At 52.2% G+C, this 14,602-nt stretch overlaps 1 protein-coding gene across 2 annotated transcripts; it reads left to right on the top strand.

The window, feature by feature from the left end:
* Positions 1-1,176: 1,176 nt before the first annotated feature.
* LOC137846119 (uncharacterized) lies at positions 1,177-5,308 on the top strand. Of its 2 annotated transcripts, XM_068663830.1 has the most exons (7): positions 1,177-1,267; positions 1,732-2,169; positions 2,631-2,675; positions 3,614-3,652; positions 3,972-4,016; positions 4,902-4,940; positions 5,128-5,308. In XM_068663830.1, exons 1-7 carry the CDS (start codon positions 1,201-1,203, stop codon positions 5,268-5,270), a joined length of 816 nt encoding a protein of 271 aa, XP_068519931.1. In that variant the 5' UTR covers positions 1,177-1,200; the 3' UTR covers positions 5,271-5,308. The 2 variants fall into 2 exon arrangements, with proteins under 2 accessions (XP_068519931.1, XP_068519933.1); XM_068663832.1 differs by lacking the exons at positions 2,631-2,675; positions 3,614-3,652 and having other exon boundaries at positions 5,128-5,305.
* Positions 5,309-14,602: the final 9,294 nt, after the last annotated feature.

Below are 14,602 nucleotides of genomic sequence, written 5' to 3'. Positions count from 1 at the left end.
TCTCAGCCCTGCTGTCTTATAACACCAGCCATTACCAAACAACCCAAAGCTGGGCCTGTAGCACCAGTCACGGAGCCAAGCATTTATGGACCAGATCCTTCTATTCTATACAATGTCACCACCCCAGAATGGATGGAGGGAAGAGAAAGGGACTTGTGCTCCAGACTCTTTCATCAACCGTCCCAAGGCCTTGAAAGCTTTCTTCATTCCCCTCAGACTAGAGGATGCAGCTTCCTCCACAGTTGTCAGCAATATTGTCAGTAGATAGTAGTATGTGAAGCACAGCAGGCTGATGAGTGTCCTGGTGGTATCTCTGATCCAGGCTCTGATAGACCACAGACTTCCCTGGGAATGAAGGGAATGCTCAGTGTCCTCATGGCCAGTCCCCAGTCAGTTCGGGTGCTCTCCTTTCAATGCTCCTTGGACCCTGTCTGTGCCAGGTGAGACACGACTCTTCATCAGGGCTTTGGGGACAGTGGGACGTGGACAGTGCAGAAGCTGGAGCTGTGTGCTTCATCATACAGGGCATGGCTCAGGTGTGATTCCCCCTCGGGAGTGTTCCCCCTACTCCACAGGAGACCCTGGACAGAGAACTGCCTCAAGGGTTCCCCTGTAGCTGCAGTAGCACCTCTGCTGAGACATGGGGCTCTGCAGTGGCCATGTAAACAAAATCAAGGGCTAGGGATATCAGTAGGCCCAGGATGGTGCCACTACTGCTCCAAAATCTCCCTCACACTTTTACTGCCCTATGTCTGGGAATTGAGAAGGGCCTGCTCCCCCATGCTCAGAGCATGACCCCCACCATTGCCTGGCTCCTGCTGCCTTTGGTCTCAAGGCAGCTGGGGCAGCATGCCAAAGGGATGTGCTGCCACTGCTCTGCTTCCCTTGGCTCAGCGCCTTCCTTCGAGGAAGGGAATTGAGAGAGCAGCATGGGGGAGCTCAGGTGCCTTCAGGACGAAGCCTCTGCCTTTTCTGGTTGTTGTGTGGTCGCATGAGGGTCAAAGTGTGGGTGCAGATGGCTCCCACAGTGCTATGCTGGCAGCAGTACGGCCCCAGCTGAGACTCCCTGAGAGTTCTTCATAAGCTGATTCACCAACAGGATGAAGGAGAAATCTGCCCACAGCAACTGCCCTAGAGCTCTGGCGTCACTTTGGCCTTGGTGCAGGATTCCACTGCTCCGCAAAAGTAGCGCCCCAAAAGATGCTGTGGCAGGCGCCATGGGCAAGGCTGTCTCCTTCTGGCTCTGCCATCCTGCTGCTGGCACTCTGTGAGTTGGGGCATTGCTGGGTGTGGGGGCTGAGGGCTGGAGGGTTGCTGCTGGGGGCAGGAAAAGCTCGTGGTGGGCACAGCAGAGGATGGGGACAGTGTGTGTGGGGAGGTGTGCAGCACTGTGGGGCAGTTTGGGGAAGGCAGGATGGGGATGGCTTCCTCCAAGTATAAAACACATCCGAGCAAGGGGCACACTTCTCCAACACCATAAATTGTCTGGAGTGTTGTTCTGAGGCTCTACAACTGCTGAGTTTTTTAAGGAGATATGGGATTTACCTGGAACAAGAAATCCACAAAAAAAGGGATTGGGATTGGCATTGTTCAAGAGGTTATTGAAGAGATACAGCATGAGAATATGCAGGTGTGATGGTGGCTGCTTAGCAGTGAGGATGTGGGCAGGGGTATCAGCATGAGCCTGGACACTACTCCTCTCAGCAAATCCCTCTCTTCCCCTTCGTACAGGTGGCAGCATGACCTCCCAGGACATGTGCAGCTCCCCAGGTACTCGTGAGTCCTTCCCTCCCAGACCCAGGGCACTTGGAAACCCAACCACTGTGAGCTCTGCCCTATGGCAGCCCTTCACTGCTGTGTCTCCTGCAGGGGATCTCCTGGCTCCTGCTCTCCAAATCAACTCAACTTCTGCTCAGCCAGGTACCAGAGTTGTGCTCCAGTGTATTCTCCCTATGGTGTCACCTGTAATACGATTCATCTTCTGCAAGGATGGGAAGGAGCTGTACAGCCAGAAAGCCCAGCAAGGGCAGCTGAACTACTCCGTGGTCCTGAACATCCCATCAAAAATCACAGGAATACATGTATTTACATGTGGGTACCAGGCGTTAAATGAGAAGAAACATATGAGGAGCTCTGCCCTCAGTGCTGGCCAAATCCTGGATGTCCCTGGTGAGTCACTGCCCAGGGCTGGAGGGGTGAGAAGGGACGGAGGCACTTGCCACCACATGGCTGTGCTGAGGCTGGAGCTGTGTGCTGCAGCAGGCTCTGGGGTGGTTCCCCCATGGGAGTGTTCCCTCTCCTCCAAGGCAGCCCCTAGAGAGAGAGAGCTGCTCTCAAGGGGTCCCACTGTACCTGCAGCACCACCTCTGCTGCAGACATGGGGCTGTGCAGGGCCCATGCACAGAGAAGAAGGGCTGGGGATGTGGATGAATGCTGGATGAGCCAGGGATGCTCCAAGGTCTGCCCTGTACATTGATGAGCCTATGGCAGGGCAAGTGGGATGACTGTCATGAGCTGGGCAAGGACACAGCAGTGAGGACATGGCAAGGACCCAGCAGCAGGGACATGGGCACAAGCGTGTGGGTGCCCCAGCTCTCACTCCCTCTAAACAAAACCCTCTGTGCCCCAAGGTGCAGCTGCTGGTGTAACCACCCAGGACATCGGCAGCTCCCCAGGTGAGGATGTCTGTGGGGATGGGTGACTGAAGAGAGGAGTGTGTGGGGTGGTGATGGCAAGGGAGAGGGAATTTGTTCTCTGTGTGTGAGCTCCTGGGAAGGAATCACTTCCCTGCATGGAACACAAAGCATTTTGGTGCAATTCTGGTGTCCCCAGTACAAGAGGGGCATAGAACTCCCGGAGAGAGCCCTGAGGAGGGCTGCAAAGATGGTCAGAGGACTGGAGCTGAGAGAACTGAGCCTGTTTATCCTGGAAAAGAGGAGACTGAGGGGAGACCTCATCAATGTCTACAAATATCTTAAGAGAGGGTGTTTATAGTATGGAGTTGGTGTCTTTTCGGTTGTGCCCAGGGAAACCGTGAGAGGTAACGGGCTCAAATTGGAGCACAGAAAGTTCCATCTGAATATGAGGGACATTTCTTTACTGGGAGGGTGACAGAGCACTGGAACAGGCTGCCCAGAGACGCTGTGGAGTCTCCTCTGCAGATTTTCCAAACCCACCTGGATGCCATTCTGTGCAATGTGTCCTAGCTGATCCTGCTCAGCAGAAGGCTGGATTCCATGACTTTCTGAGGTCCCTTCCAACCTTGGGCATTCTGTGATTATGAGATCTTCTAGCCCCCAGAATCACAGACAGATGAGAGTGGTGGTGTTAAATGAACCAGCACGCCTCTGCCATGCCGTTTTTTATCCTTCACAAAAGCACTTAGTCACTGGATCTGTGGCGGCCCAGGTTGGCACAGCAACCACGGGCATTTTATGCCTCCCCTGGGGATGGTGCTGGCTGTTGGTGGGGGGATGTGCCCATGGGGCTGTGTGTCCCCTGCCCCACACAGACGTGCGCAGGGCTGTTGCAGGACACATGCTACAGGTGGGGCTCAGTCTGGACAGGAGCTGGGTGTGCTGCAGGCTCTCATCCTGTCCCTTTCTCCTGCCAGGCAGAGTGACCGCCTCCACAACATGGCCATCATTGCCAGGTGAGTGATTCCCTCCTGCACCCCCAGGACCTCCAGGTCCCTGCAGCACCACCTCTGCTGCAGACATGGGGCTGTGCAGGGCCCAGGCTCAGAGAAGAAGGGCTGGGGATATGAATGGATGCTGGGTTGAGCCAGGGATGCTCCAAGGTCTGCCCTGTACATTGATGAACCTATGGCAGGGCAAGTGGGATGACTGTCATGAGCTGGGTAAGGACACAGCAGGGAGGACATGGCAAGGACCCAGCAGCAGGGACATGGGCACAAGCGTGTGGGTGCCCCAGCTCTCACTCCCTCTAAACAAAACCCTCTGTGCCCCAAGGTGCAGCTGCTGGCGTGACCACCCAGGACATCGGCAGCTCCCCAGGTGAGGCTGACATTGGGGATGGGTGACTGAAGAGAGGAGTGTGTGGGGTGGTGATGGCAAGGGAGAGGGAATTTGTTCTCTGTGTGTGAGCTCCTGGGAAGGAATCATTTCCCTGCATGGAACACAAAGAATTTTGGTGCAATTCTGGTGTCCCCAGTACAAGAGGGGCATAGAACTCCCGGAGAGAGTCCTGAGGAGGGCTACAAAGATGGTCAGAGGACCGGAGCCAAGGGAACTGAGCCTGTTTAGCCTGGAAAAGAGGAGACTGATGGGAGACCTCATCCATGTCTATAAATATCTGAGGGGATGGTGTTGCAAAGATGGAGCTTGTCTCTTCGGTTGTGTCCAGGGAAAGGGTGAGATACAACGGGCTCAAACTGAAGCACAGAAAGTTTCATCTGAATATGAGGGGCATTTCTTTACTGGGAGGGTGACAGAGCACTGGAACAGGCTGCCCAGAAATGCTGTGGAGATATTCCTCTGGAGATACTCCAAACCCACCTGGATGCCATTCTGTGGAGTCTGTCCTTGCTGATCCTGCTTACCAGAAGCCTGGACTCCATGACTTTCAGAGGTCCCTTCCATCAGTGGCCATTTTTTGATTGTATGATCCTCTAGCCCTCAGAATCACAGACAGATGAGAGTGGTGGTGCCATATTTAATCGGCAGGCACACCTTGGCCAAGCTATACTTAACCACTCACGAGGGAATTTAGACAGCAGATCCATGGTGGCCCATGATGGCACAATAGCCGCGGGCACTTTTAAGCCTTCCGTGGGGATGGTACTGGCTGTCAATGGGGGGATGTGTCCATGGGGCTGAGGCTCTTTCTGGGAAGGATCTGGGTGCACTGTAGACACTAAGCCTGTCCTTTTGTCCTGCCAGGCAATGTGGTGAGTTCCCCAGCAAATCCATCATCCCCAGGTGAGTGATTCCCTCCTACACCCCCAGAAACCCGAGCATGGGGAGTGGGTGTGCTGTGCTGTCTTCCCCAGGGCATGGGGACAAGCAGGATCTTTACCAGGCAGGAGCTGTGCCAGCTGCATGGGCACGTCCTGCTCGCTGCCTCTCCCCATCACACCCAGCTGCCCTCACACCCTCTGTCCCACAGCTCCATATGCCTTGATCCCGCACGCCCTCCCCAAAACCATGGCGCTGGCAGTGGCGGCCGTCAGCCTCGTCCTCCTGTCTGCAGGCAGCTGGTTTGCCATCAGGAAAGGTGAGGGAGTGGGGGAAGGCGGGGGGAAAGGCTGAGGCCGTGGGGGTCCTGCTGCGGGGCTGGTGCAGTGGGAAAGGTGGTGGGAGGAACCTGGGGGTGCACAGCTGGGGGAGAAGCTGCCTGGGGGCGATGGCTGTGGGCAGCCCAGCTGGGGAGGCTGCTGACGGAGCTGGGGAGCTTCAGTCTTCATCCCCCAGCCCCGAGATGGGAGCCAGGGCTGGGCAGCACCTTGGCCTGTGCACCTCAGCCCCTGTTCTTCTTGCAGGTGCCTGCAGAGGGAGATGCCCAAGGTGAGCATCAAGGGCTGCGGGCTGTGGGGTATGAAGGAGGGAGTTGGGTGCATGGTGGGGCCCTGGGGTGCCCCTTGGCAGGGGCAGCGTTCTCTGTGTGTGTGTGACTGCATTCCCTGTGCTTGAGGCCGGGAGGATGGGGCTTGCTATTTGCTGCATTCCAGTTCACCACATGATGTAGGAAAGCTCGACCCAAGTGTGTTTCTCATGGGGCAACCTCACCATAAATGCACACCCAACAACCATTCCATTCCTCTCCAGGCAGCAGCACGTTGACAGCCCACAGATGGAAACCACAGACCATGGCGAAGTCACATGTGAGTACTACCTCCTTCCTCAGAGGAAGCCATACACCTGTCTCAGGTGGAATCCCAGCACTTCATGTTCTACTGGGACATACAAAATCCCTGCCCGTTCATCAAGGCCACGTTTCTCTCCGGTATCTCATGTCCTGCTTCTTCCTTGCATGCAGAGCACGGCTGCTGGCTGCACAAGGGACATGGCAGCATCCCAGTGCTCCCAGGGACAAAGCCCATTTGCCTGGGGGCTCCTTCCACACCAGCTCCAGCCCCTGGCTGCATTCCCCATGCTTCAGCCTCTTCTTTTTTCCTTTCTTCCGTTTCTCTTCAGTGTCATTTCTGCTTCAATAACTACACAAAGTACATCACAGCAACGAAAGCTGTCGCTCTGTTTCCTTGCACTGCTGGGGAAAATATTTTATAGCTCATTCTGAAACCACAGGCAGCAGCCAAGGGAGGATGTTGTGGTTGGGCGACAGGCTATAGATATATCACCACCTGATTTGCACTTAGGACGAGTTGCGGCACAACCTTGTTTACCCACGCCTGCAGAGAGCAGTTTGCAAGGTGTGCTGGCTGTGCAAAGAGAGGCGATGCCACAGAAAGCTGGAAAGACACCAAAACCTCAGCATCTTTGCTCCACTGCTGCTTAATGCACGTCCCAGATCAGGGTGATGGGAGGGGAAATGTGGTCAGGCATTGAGTTTTAACCCCAGGCAGATGATACCCAAAGCTCACGGGGGTTCACCCCCCTCCAATCAGCAAGGGCTCATGGTGTGTTTTTTCCCCACAGACTCCACCATCGCCCATGTTCGACGAGACAGGGTGAGTCGTGGCACAGCTGTGCACAGCTCCTTTCTGCACTCCTGCAGCCTGGTTCACGCTCATTGTGCAGGGCTCACAGTCAGCAGCTGAAGTAACAGGGTTTCTTTTCTCCCTAAAGCCTCGTCCTGTGCAGCACATGAGCGACACCACGACGTATGCCACGGTGATCTGCACCCAGACCTGGTAGAGCTGCCACAGGGCAAGGGCACAGGAACCTTGTCCACAGCTGCCTTTGCTCTCCTGTAGAGTTCTTGTGCAGTCATATCATGGGGCTGAGGGTTCCACTTTGGGCTTCTCTGGGGTTTTCTGTCACAGGGAAGGGCTGTGTGTGTCTAGCCAAGAGGATGAAGGACTCATATGTCTTTTATTAATAAATTAATACCTCTAAAATATATCAGGTGTACCAAGCAATATTGTGAGTGTATCAATGGTTTTTCCTCATGTGAAACCATTTCCCTGTGCTCACTGGAAATTATGTATACCTAAACTGCATAATAAAGTCACAGGGCTGGTCTTCCATGCACCCACACAGATGGACATTTGGACCTATAGGGACCGGTATCACTGCAGGGATGTGCTTGCATGTGTCTGTGAATTGGCGTGTGCGCTGCAGATTTCATTTTGTTTAGAAGAAAAATAAACATCTCTGGACGTCCATAAATCCACGGGTCACGATGGGATGCTCATGCCAGGAGCTGAGGGAGTTGGTGGAAGTCATTGCTAGGCCATTATCCATTATCTGTGGTAAGTAATGGACATCAGGAAAGTTGCCTGAGGACTGGAGGAAAGCAAATGTTAGTCCAGTCTTCCAAAGGGAAAAGAAGGATGACCCAGGTAACTATAGACCAGTCAGCCTCACCTCCATCCCTGCAAAGCTGATGGACCAACTTAGCCTTGGTGTTGTCTCCAGGTATATCAAGGATAAAAGTGTCATTAGGGGCAGTCAACATGTCTTCACCAAGGGGAAGTAATGCTTGACGGAACTGAGAGCCTTTTAGGAGGATATAACTGGGGGGATAGAAGGTATTAAAGCAGTGGATGTGGTCTATCTTGATTTCAGTAAAGCCTTTGACACCATCTCCCACAGCATCCTTGCAGCTAAACTGAAGAAGTGTGGTCAGGATGATCAGGTAGTGAGGTGGACTGTGATTTGTCTGAAGGGAAGAAGCCATAGTGTTGTGGTCAATGGAGTGGAGGCGAGTTGGAGGCCTGTATCTGGTGGAGTCCCTCAAGGGTCGGTCTTGGGACCAGTATTATTCAATATATTCTTCAATGAATTGGATGAGGGAGTAGAGTGCACTGTCAGCAAGTTTGCTGATGACACTAAACTGGGAGGAGTGGCTGACACCGTGTACACTGTGCATGGCTGTGCTTCCATCCATTGAGACCTAGACAGGATGGAGAATTGGGTGGGGAGAAATGTAATGAAATCACAGAATCAGAGAATTGTCTAGGTTGGAAAAGACCTTCAAGATCACCTAGTCCAACCTCTGACCTAACACTAACAAGTCCTTCACTAAACCATATTTGTAAGCTCAACATCTAAACATCTTTTAAAAACCTCCAGGGACAGGGAATTAACCACTTCCCTGGGCAGCCCATTGCAATGCCCAACAACCCTTTCAGTAAAGAAGTTTTTCCTAACATCCAACCTAAACCTCCCTTGGCACAAATTTAGCCCATTCCTCCTCATCTTGTCACCAGGCATGTGGGAGAATAGACCAATCCCCACTGCTACAGCCTCCTTTAAGGTATCTAGAGAGAGCAATAAGTTCATGCCTGAGCCTCCTTTTCTCCAGGCTGAACTCTCTCGGAAACCTCCATGTCCTTCTTGTAGCGAGGTACCCAAAACTGAATAGAGTACTCGAGGTGTGGCCTCACCAGAGCCGAGTACAGGGGGACAATCACCTCCCTAGCCCCGCTGGCCACACTGCTTCTTATACAAGCCAGGATGCTGTTGGTCTTCTTGGCCACCTGAGCACACTGCTGGCTCATATTCGGACGACTATCCTCCCAGGTCCTTCTCCGCCAGGCAGCTTTCCAACCACTCATCTCCCAGCCTGTAGCTCTGCTTGGGGTTGTTGTGTGCCAAGTGCAGGACCTGTCACTTCACCTTGCTGAACTTCATACAGTTGACCTCAGCCCAGCACTCCAGCCTATCCAGATCCTCCTGCAGAGCCTTCGTACCCTCAAGCAGATAACTTTGTGTCATCTGCAAACTTGCTGAGGGTGCACTCAATCCCCTCATCCAGATCATCGATAAAGATATTAAAGAGGACTGGCCCCAGTACTGAGCCCTGGGGGACGCCACTAGTGACCTGCCTTCAACTGGATTTGACTCCATTCACCACAACTCTTTGGGCCCGGCTATCCAGCCAGTTTTTAACCCAATGAAGCGTGTGCCAGTCCAAGCCATGAGCTGCCAGTTTCTTGAGGAGAATGTTGTGGGGAATAGTGTCAAATGCCTTACTGAAGTCAAGGCAGCCGACATCCACTGCCTTTCCCTCATCCACCAAGTGTGGCACTTTGTCATAGAAGGAGATCAGGTTCGTCAAGCTGGACCTTCCTTTCATAAACCCATGCTGACTGGGCCTGATCGCCTGGTTGCACTGTAAGTGCTGTATGATGACACTCAAGATAATCTGCTCCATGAACTTCCCTGGCACTGAGGTCAAACTAACAGGCCTATAGTTCACTGGGCCTACCCTCCAGCCCTTCTTGTAGATGGGCGTCATGTTTGCTAGCCGCCAGTCAACTGGGACCTACTCGGATAGCCAGGACTGCTGATAAATGATGGTAAGAGGCTTGGCCAGCTCCTCCGCCAGTTCTCTCAGTACCCTTGGGTGAATCCCATCAGGCCCCATCGATTTGTGCACATCCAAGTGCCGTACCGGGTCACAAACCATTTCTTCGTGGATAGAGAAGGCCACATCCTGCTCCCCATCCCCTTCCACCAGCTCAGGGTACTGGGTATCCAGAGAACAACTGGTATTGCCGCTAAAGACTGAGGAGAAAAAGGCATTGAGCACCTCCGCCTTTTCCTCATCTCTTGTAACTAAGTTTCCCCCCGCATCCAGTAAAGGCTGGAGATTCTCCTTAGTCCTCCTTTTTGTGGTGATGTATTTATAAAAACCTTTTTTGTTATCTTTAATGGCAGTAGCCAGACTGAGCTCCAGATGAGCTTTGGCCTTTCTAATTTTGTCCCTGCACAGCCTCGCAACATCCTTATAGTCCTCCCTAGTGGCCTGCCCACTCTTCCAAAGATTAGAAACCCTCTTTTTTCTCCTAAGCTCAAGCCACAATTCTCTGTTGAGCCAGGCTGGTCTTCTTCCCCGCCAGCTCGTCTTTGGGCACGTGGGGACAGACCGTTCCTGCGCCATTAAGATTTCCCTCTTGAAGAGTGCCCAGCCTTCCTGGACTCTTCTGCCCTTCAGAACCGCCTCCTGAGGTACTCTAACAACCAGTGTCCTGAGCAGCACAAAGTCAGCCCTCCGGAATTCCAATACAATCGTTTTACTGGTCCCCTTCCTGGCCTCGTGAAGAATAGTGAACTCCACCGTTTCGTGGTCACTCTGCCCAAGACAGCTCCCGACAATCACATCCTCCACCAGTCCTTCTCTGTTTGTGAAGAGAAGGTCTAGCGGGGCGCCACCCCTGGTAGGCTCACTAACCAGCTGTGTCAGGAAGTTATCTTCCATGCTCTCCAGAAACCTCCTAGACTGCTTTCTCTGGTCTGTGTTGTGCTTCCAGGATATGTCAGGGAAGTTGAAGTCCCCAACGAGAACAAGCGCCGACGATTTCGCAACTTCTGTCAGCTGCCTGTAGAACTCCTCATGCGTCTCTTCATCCTGGTTCGGTGGTCTATAACAGACCCCAAAGAGACTTCAAAGTGCTCTGTCACAGTACTCGATAGGGAGGGCTCAGAAGCTCACTACAACCTGCAATATGCCTTCTCCAGAAACCCACAAGGCCTAGGAAAACTTGTAATTCTTTCTTGTTAGCTAGTGGGCACACAGTTGTTACCTCACTGACCTCACCCACTGGGATATAGCAACATCCACCTTGCCATTTTACACCCAAGTTTCACATTTCCTGGGCCGTTCCCTTGACCTCACTCTGATCAATGGCAAAACCAGTCTTCAGGAGAATTTAGATGATTTACGTCCCTTTCTCAAGAATTCCTCTGCTTTGCTGTTCCATGTGAGGCTGCCATCAATGCACTGCAGGTGCTCAGGAGCTTCACCTTTTTCTACAGACATCTGCATTACTCCATGGCAAATGGCAGGGCTGTGTTTGCACCCCTGGCACCGTCCATTGCAGGTGTACTGGACGTCCCTCCAAGGGAAAGCAAACCATGGCCTGCACTCTACAGCTGTATTGGGTTTACATGGCAAGGGTTTGGTAGCTGGGGTCTGCAGTGGTGGCCTTGTTGAGAAGCCCAGAAGCTGCCCCCTATGTCAAAAGGGCCAGTGTCAGACACAAAAGCGACCCGCTGCAGGCCAAAGATGAGCCAAAAATTGATGTGGATTGTACCTCTGTGAGAGCATATTTAAGGAGGGAAGAAAACCTGCTTCACAACTACAGGTGGCAGAGGGAAGAATGAGAACCAGCCCTGCAGGCACCAAGCTCAGTGCAGCAGGAGGGCAGGAGGTGCTCCAGGCATGCAGCACAAGTTCCCCTGCGGCCTGTGGAGAGGCCCCTGGTGGAGCAGGCTGTCCCTCTGCACCCATGGGTCCCACATGGAGCAGATCTCAACACTGCAGCCCATGGAGGAGCCCCTGGTGGAGCAGGTGTCTGTGGCCCATTTAGAGGCCCCACAGGAGCAGGCCTCAGGCCGGAGCTGCAGCCCGTGGAGAGGAGCCCACGCAGAACCAGGTGGTCTGGTGTCGTGTTAAGGGGTGTAGCCGATTAACCGTTATGGGTCTGTTTGGATTCATGGTACTGAACTATCACAATCACAGATTCACCAATACCTCATTAACCATTAGGCGCCTGGTTGGATTCAGAGCACTGAACTACCATGGTCAGGCATTCACCAAAAACGTATAACCACCCTTACTCTAGTTGTGTTTAATGAGAATTATTGTAATAAATGACTAAGTCCGAAATAGGATTACAAAATTTACAACTTATTAAATGGATAGAGGTAAGCAAACTGCGCTGGGTGCGCCGGGAGTCTCTGCTCCAGCAAGACGCACACAAGTGATATCAGGCTTCTGATTTTTATGCTCCTAGGCTCCTACATATTCATTACCACTTCTAGAAAATACAGAGTTATTATAATTATTTCCCAGAATCCGAACCCTACAGCTGGCGCATGCATATCAGTCTTTGGTGGTCCCTCTGTGTCTCTCTCATGCTGAAGGGTCGTAGTCTTCCTCCCGTTTTTTTTTTTCTTGTCCTTCTCCTTTGTCCAACTTGGTCGGATGTCAGAGACGTGTGCAGCGTCCCCTGCAAGCTTTGTCTTTGAGTCATCCTTCAGCTTTCCCCTTTTCCTTAATCTCTTGGCCAGATAGCAGAGACTTGCATAGTGTCCCATGCAATAATCATAATATTTAGCAGTTATTCTGAAATTCCTTAATTCTCTTATCCCCCATGGACACGAATTGCTGGAATATTCCTTTGTAAGATACAGGAACTATATGCATTAACCACCCTGTTTTTCTTAGACTTGTGGTTATACAAGAGTATGAAAGACAGAAGGTCACATTTCATCATATCATGTGGCCCTAGTATTGTTCCATATAGACACGAATCAGATGAACACGTTTCACACTATCATGGGTAGGAACAATGCATTCAAGTGAGATTTATTACAGCAACAGGTACACAGGTTCTTTGGATTGCCAGCCATAGTTACTGTCTGCAAAAGCAAGCTAGCAGGCATGAAATACACAGGTAACACAGGTGACACTGGTGCGCAGCCTGGAAGTGCGTTAAAAGGCACAAAGACTCTATAGAGATTTCAAAGTTTCAGCGGAGACACACAGAATAACCAAGTTTTCAAATCTCACCCAAAGGCCTCCCAATGGGGGAGAGGGTGGAAGAGAAGCTCAGCCCATCAACTGATCCCAGGAGTCAGGAGGTCATCAGGATGCTGTATACCACCCTCTGGGTGGTATCTCCGCTGACAGCGGTATCTTCCCCAACATCCCCTCTCTCTTAGGCCAATTTATATTATTTTCTATCTTGTAGGTGGAGCTTGAGTGACTCTAGTCAAGCATATCTTAGTTATGATTGGTGAAAAGTTATCCCATCTCCGTTTAAAGTAATAGGCTCTGAGAAACTCAGAGTGCATGCTCAGTGAGGGGTGGTGGCACATTGGAGGCAGGTAGCTTTTGAGATGGAGGCGTGTTTTGGTATTATAATGATATTAGAATGAGGAAAAGTACACTAGGGTACAGCATTTGTCAAAACATGACAGGTCCTTGACTCAGGGTAGCAAAAAGTGCGGCATATCGGTCTTGGTGTGCACAAGAACAATAGAATCCCTACCTGGTCACAGAGCCTAGCTGCGGTGTATCCACTCCACTCTATGCTCCGTGCTGCTCCTTAGAGCTAGCACACCAGGTTCCCCCAGTGTGATAGTATCTAAGCCTGGAAGCTTAGGGAACGCTTAGGTAATGCAGCTACACCCTACCCTGAAAGCCTCTTCAATGCTGTACATTTTCTTTAAAATGTGAATGTTAATTTTATTTTCCTAGTTACTTTAGGCAATTGCACCACATTAGCTGAAGGCTGCTAACTGGTAGTGTACTCCAGAGATCCAAATTAGGTCCAATTCCATTCAACATCTTCATTACTCTCAGGATGCTGGTCAGAGGTTACCCTCAGAAAGTTTGCAGCTGGCACCACAGTGCGATTGGCTCACTAGGGAGGTTTGGAGGCTGTATGAGAATGAGGGAGTGGCTCCATCCACCCAACTCTGTATATTCCCTTTGAGGAAGAGTATCCTGGAGGCTTGTGCTGTGAAACATGCATGCATGGGCCTGTAGGAAGCTGTGAGACAAGTGCTTTGATGAGGGCATGGGAGGTGAAGGAATTTCCTTGCAGGAAGGAGCCTGAAACCCATGTCCCTTCCAGCTCTGCCTCCAAGCAGCTCTTGCTGAGTTTTGAACCCATTTTCCTATCCCCTGTTCTCTCCATGCAGCCATGCAGCCTTGTGTCTCCCAGCTGAGCAGCTCCTGTCCAGCCTGCACCCATCTTGTCCCAGAGTCCCTCACTGCACACCAAGGCCCCAGATGTCAGCACTGGGAGCTGCAGAGAAGAGACACCTTGGTTTCTTCCAGGTATTGGTGTGGGATGTCTAAAACCCCTTTGTGCAAGGCTGGGGATGGTCTGTGTGTGTGGGGGCCAGCCATGCTGAGACCCCATCCCCACCTGCCCCACAGCTGGATGCCCCCATGCACAATGTCCCTGCTCAAGGCTGTCTCCTGGAGATGGCGTGTTGAGAGACAGAAGATCCAGCACAGGGATGGGTGGGCATGGGATGCAGAGTGCCAGGCATGGCCACCCCCTGGACCTCTACATGGTGTCAGCCATCCTCAGATCTCAGGCAGTTTTCCATGACAAATCTGCCAGGGCAATGTCAGCAGGTAGAGGAACTCTTGGGTGGCGCGGCACAGAGAACAAGAGCGCCCTTGCAAGACACATGGCTCCACACAGCAGTCAAAGAGGAGCTCTCCCAGATCTGCTCTCTGGCTTCCCTCTCAAATACAGAGCAGCAACATCAGATGGTGCATTCTGAACCAATGCTTTATAACCCGCCTCCCACAGGACCAATACCCACCAAGGTGCCTCCACACAGGGCACCATAACCACCTGGGGATGTGCCCATTGCGGCCAGCACCACCTTGGGCACAGGAAGGTGCTGGAGTGATGCAGGAGCTGCAGAGCATGTCTGCCTGGGGGTGCAGCCGTGACTCCATCCCCTCATGTTATCCCAGTATGCAG

The sequence above is a fragment of the Anas acuta genome, chromosome 30 (assembly GCF_963932015.1).
Source record: "Anas acuta chromosome 30, bAnaAcu1.1, whole genome shotgun sequence".
In the NCBI taxonomy this organism is placed as follows: domain Eukaryota; kingdom Metazoa; phylum Chordata; class Aves; order Anseriformes; family Anatidae; genus Anas; species Anas acuta.
This window is presented reverse-complemented; position numbering and strand designations above follow the sequence as displayed.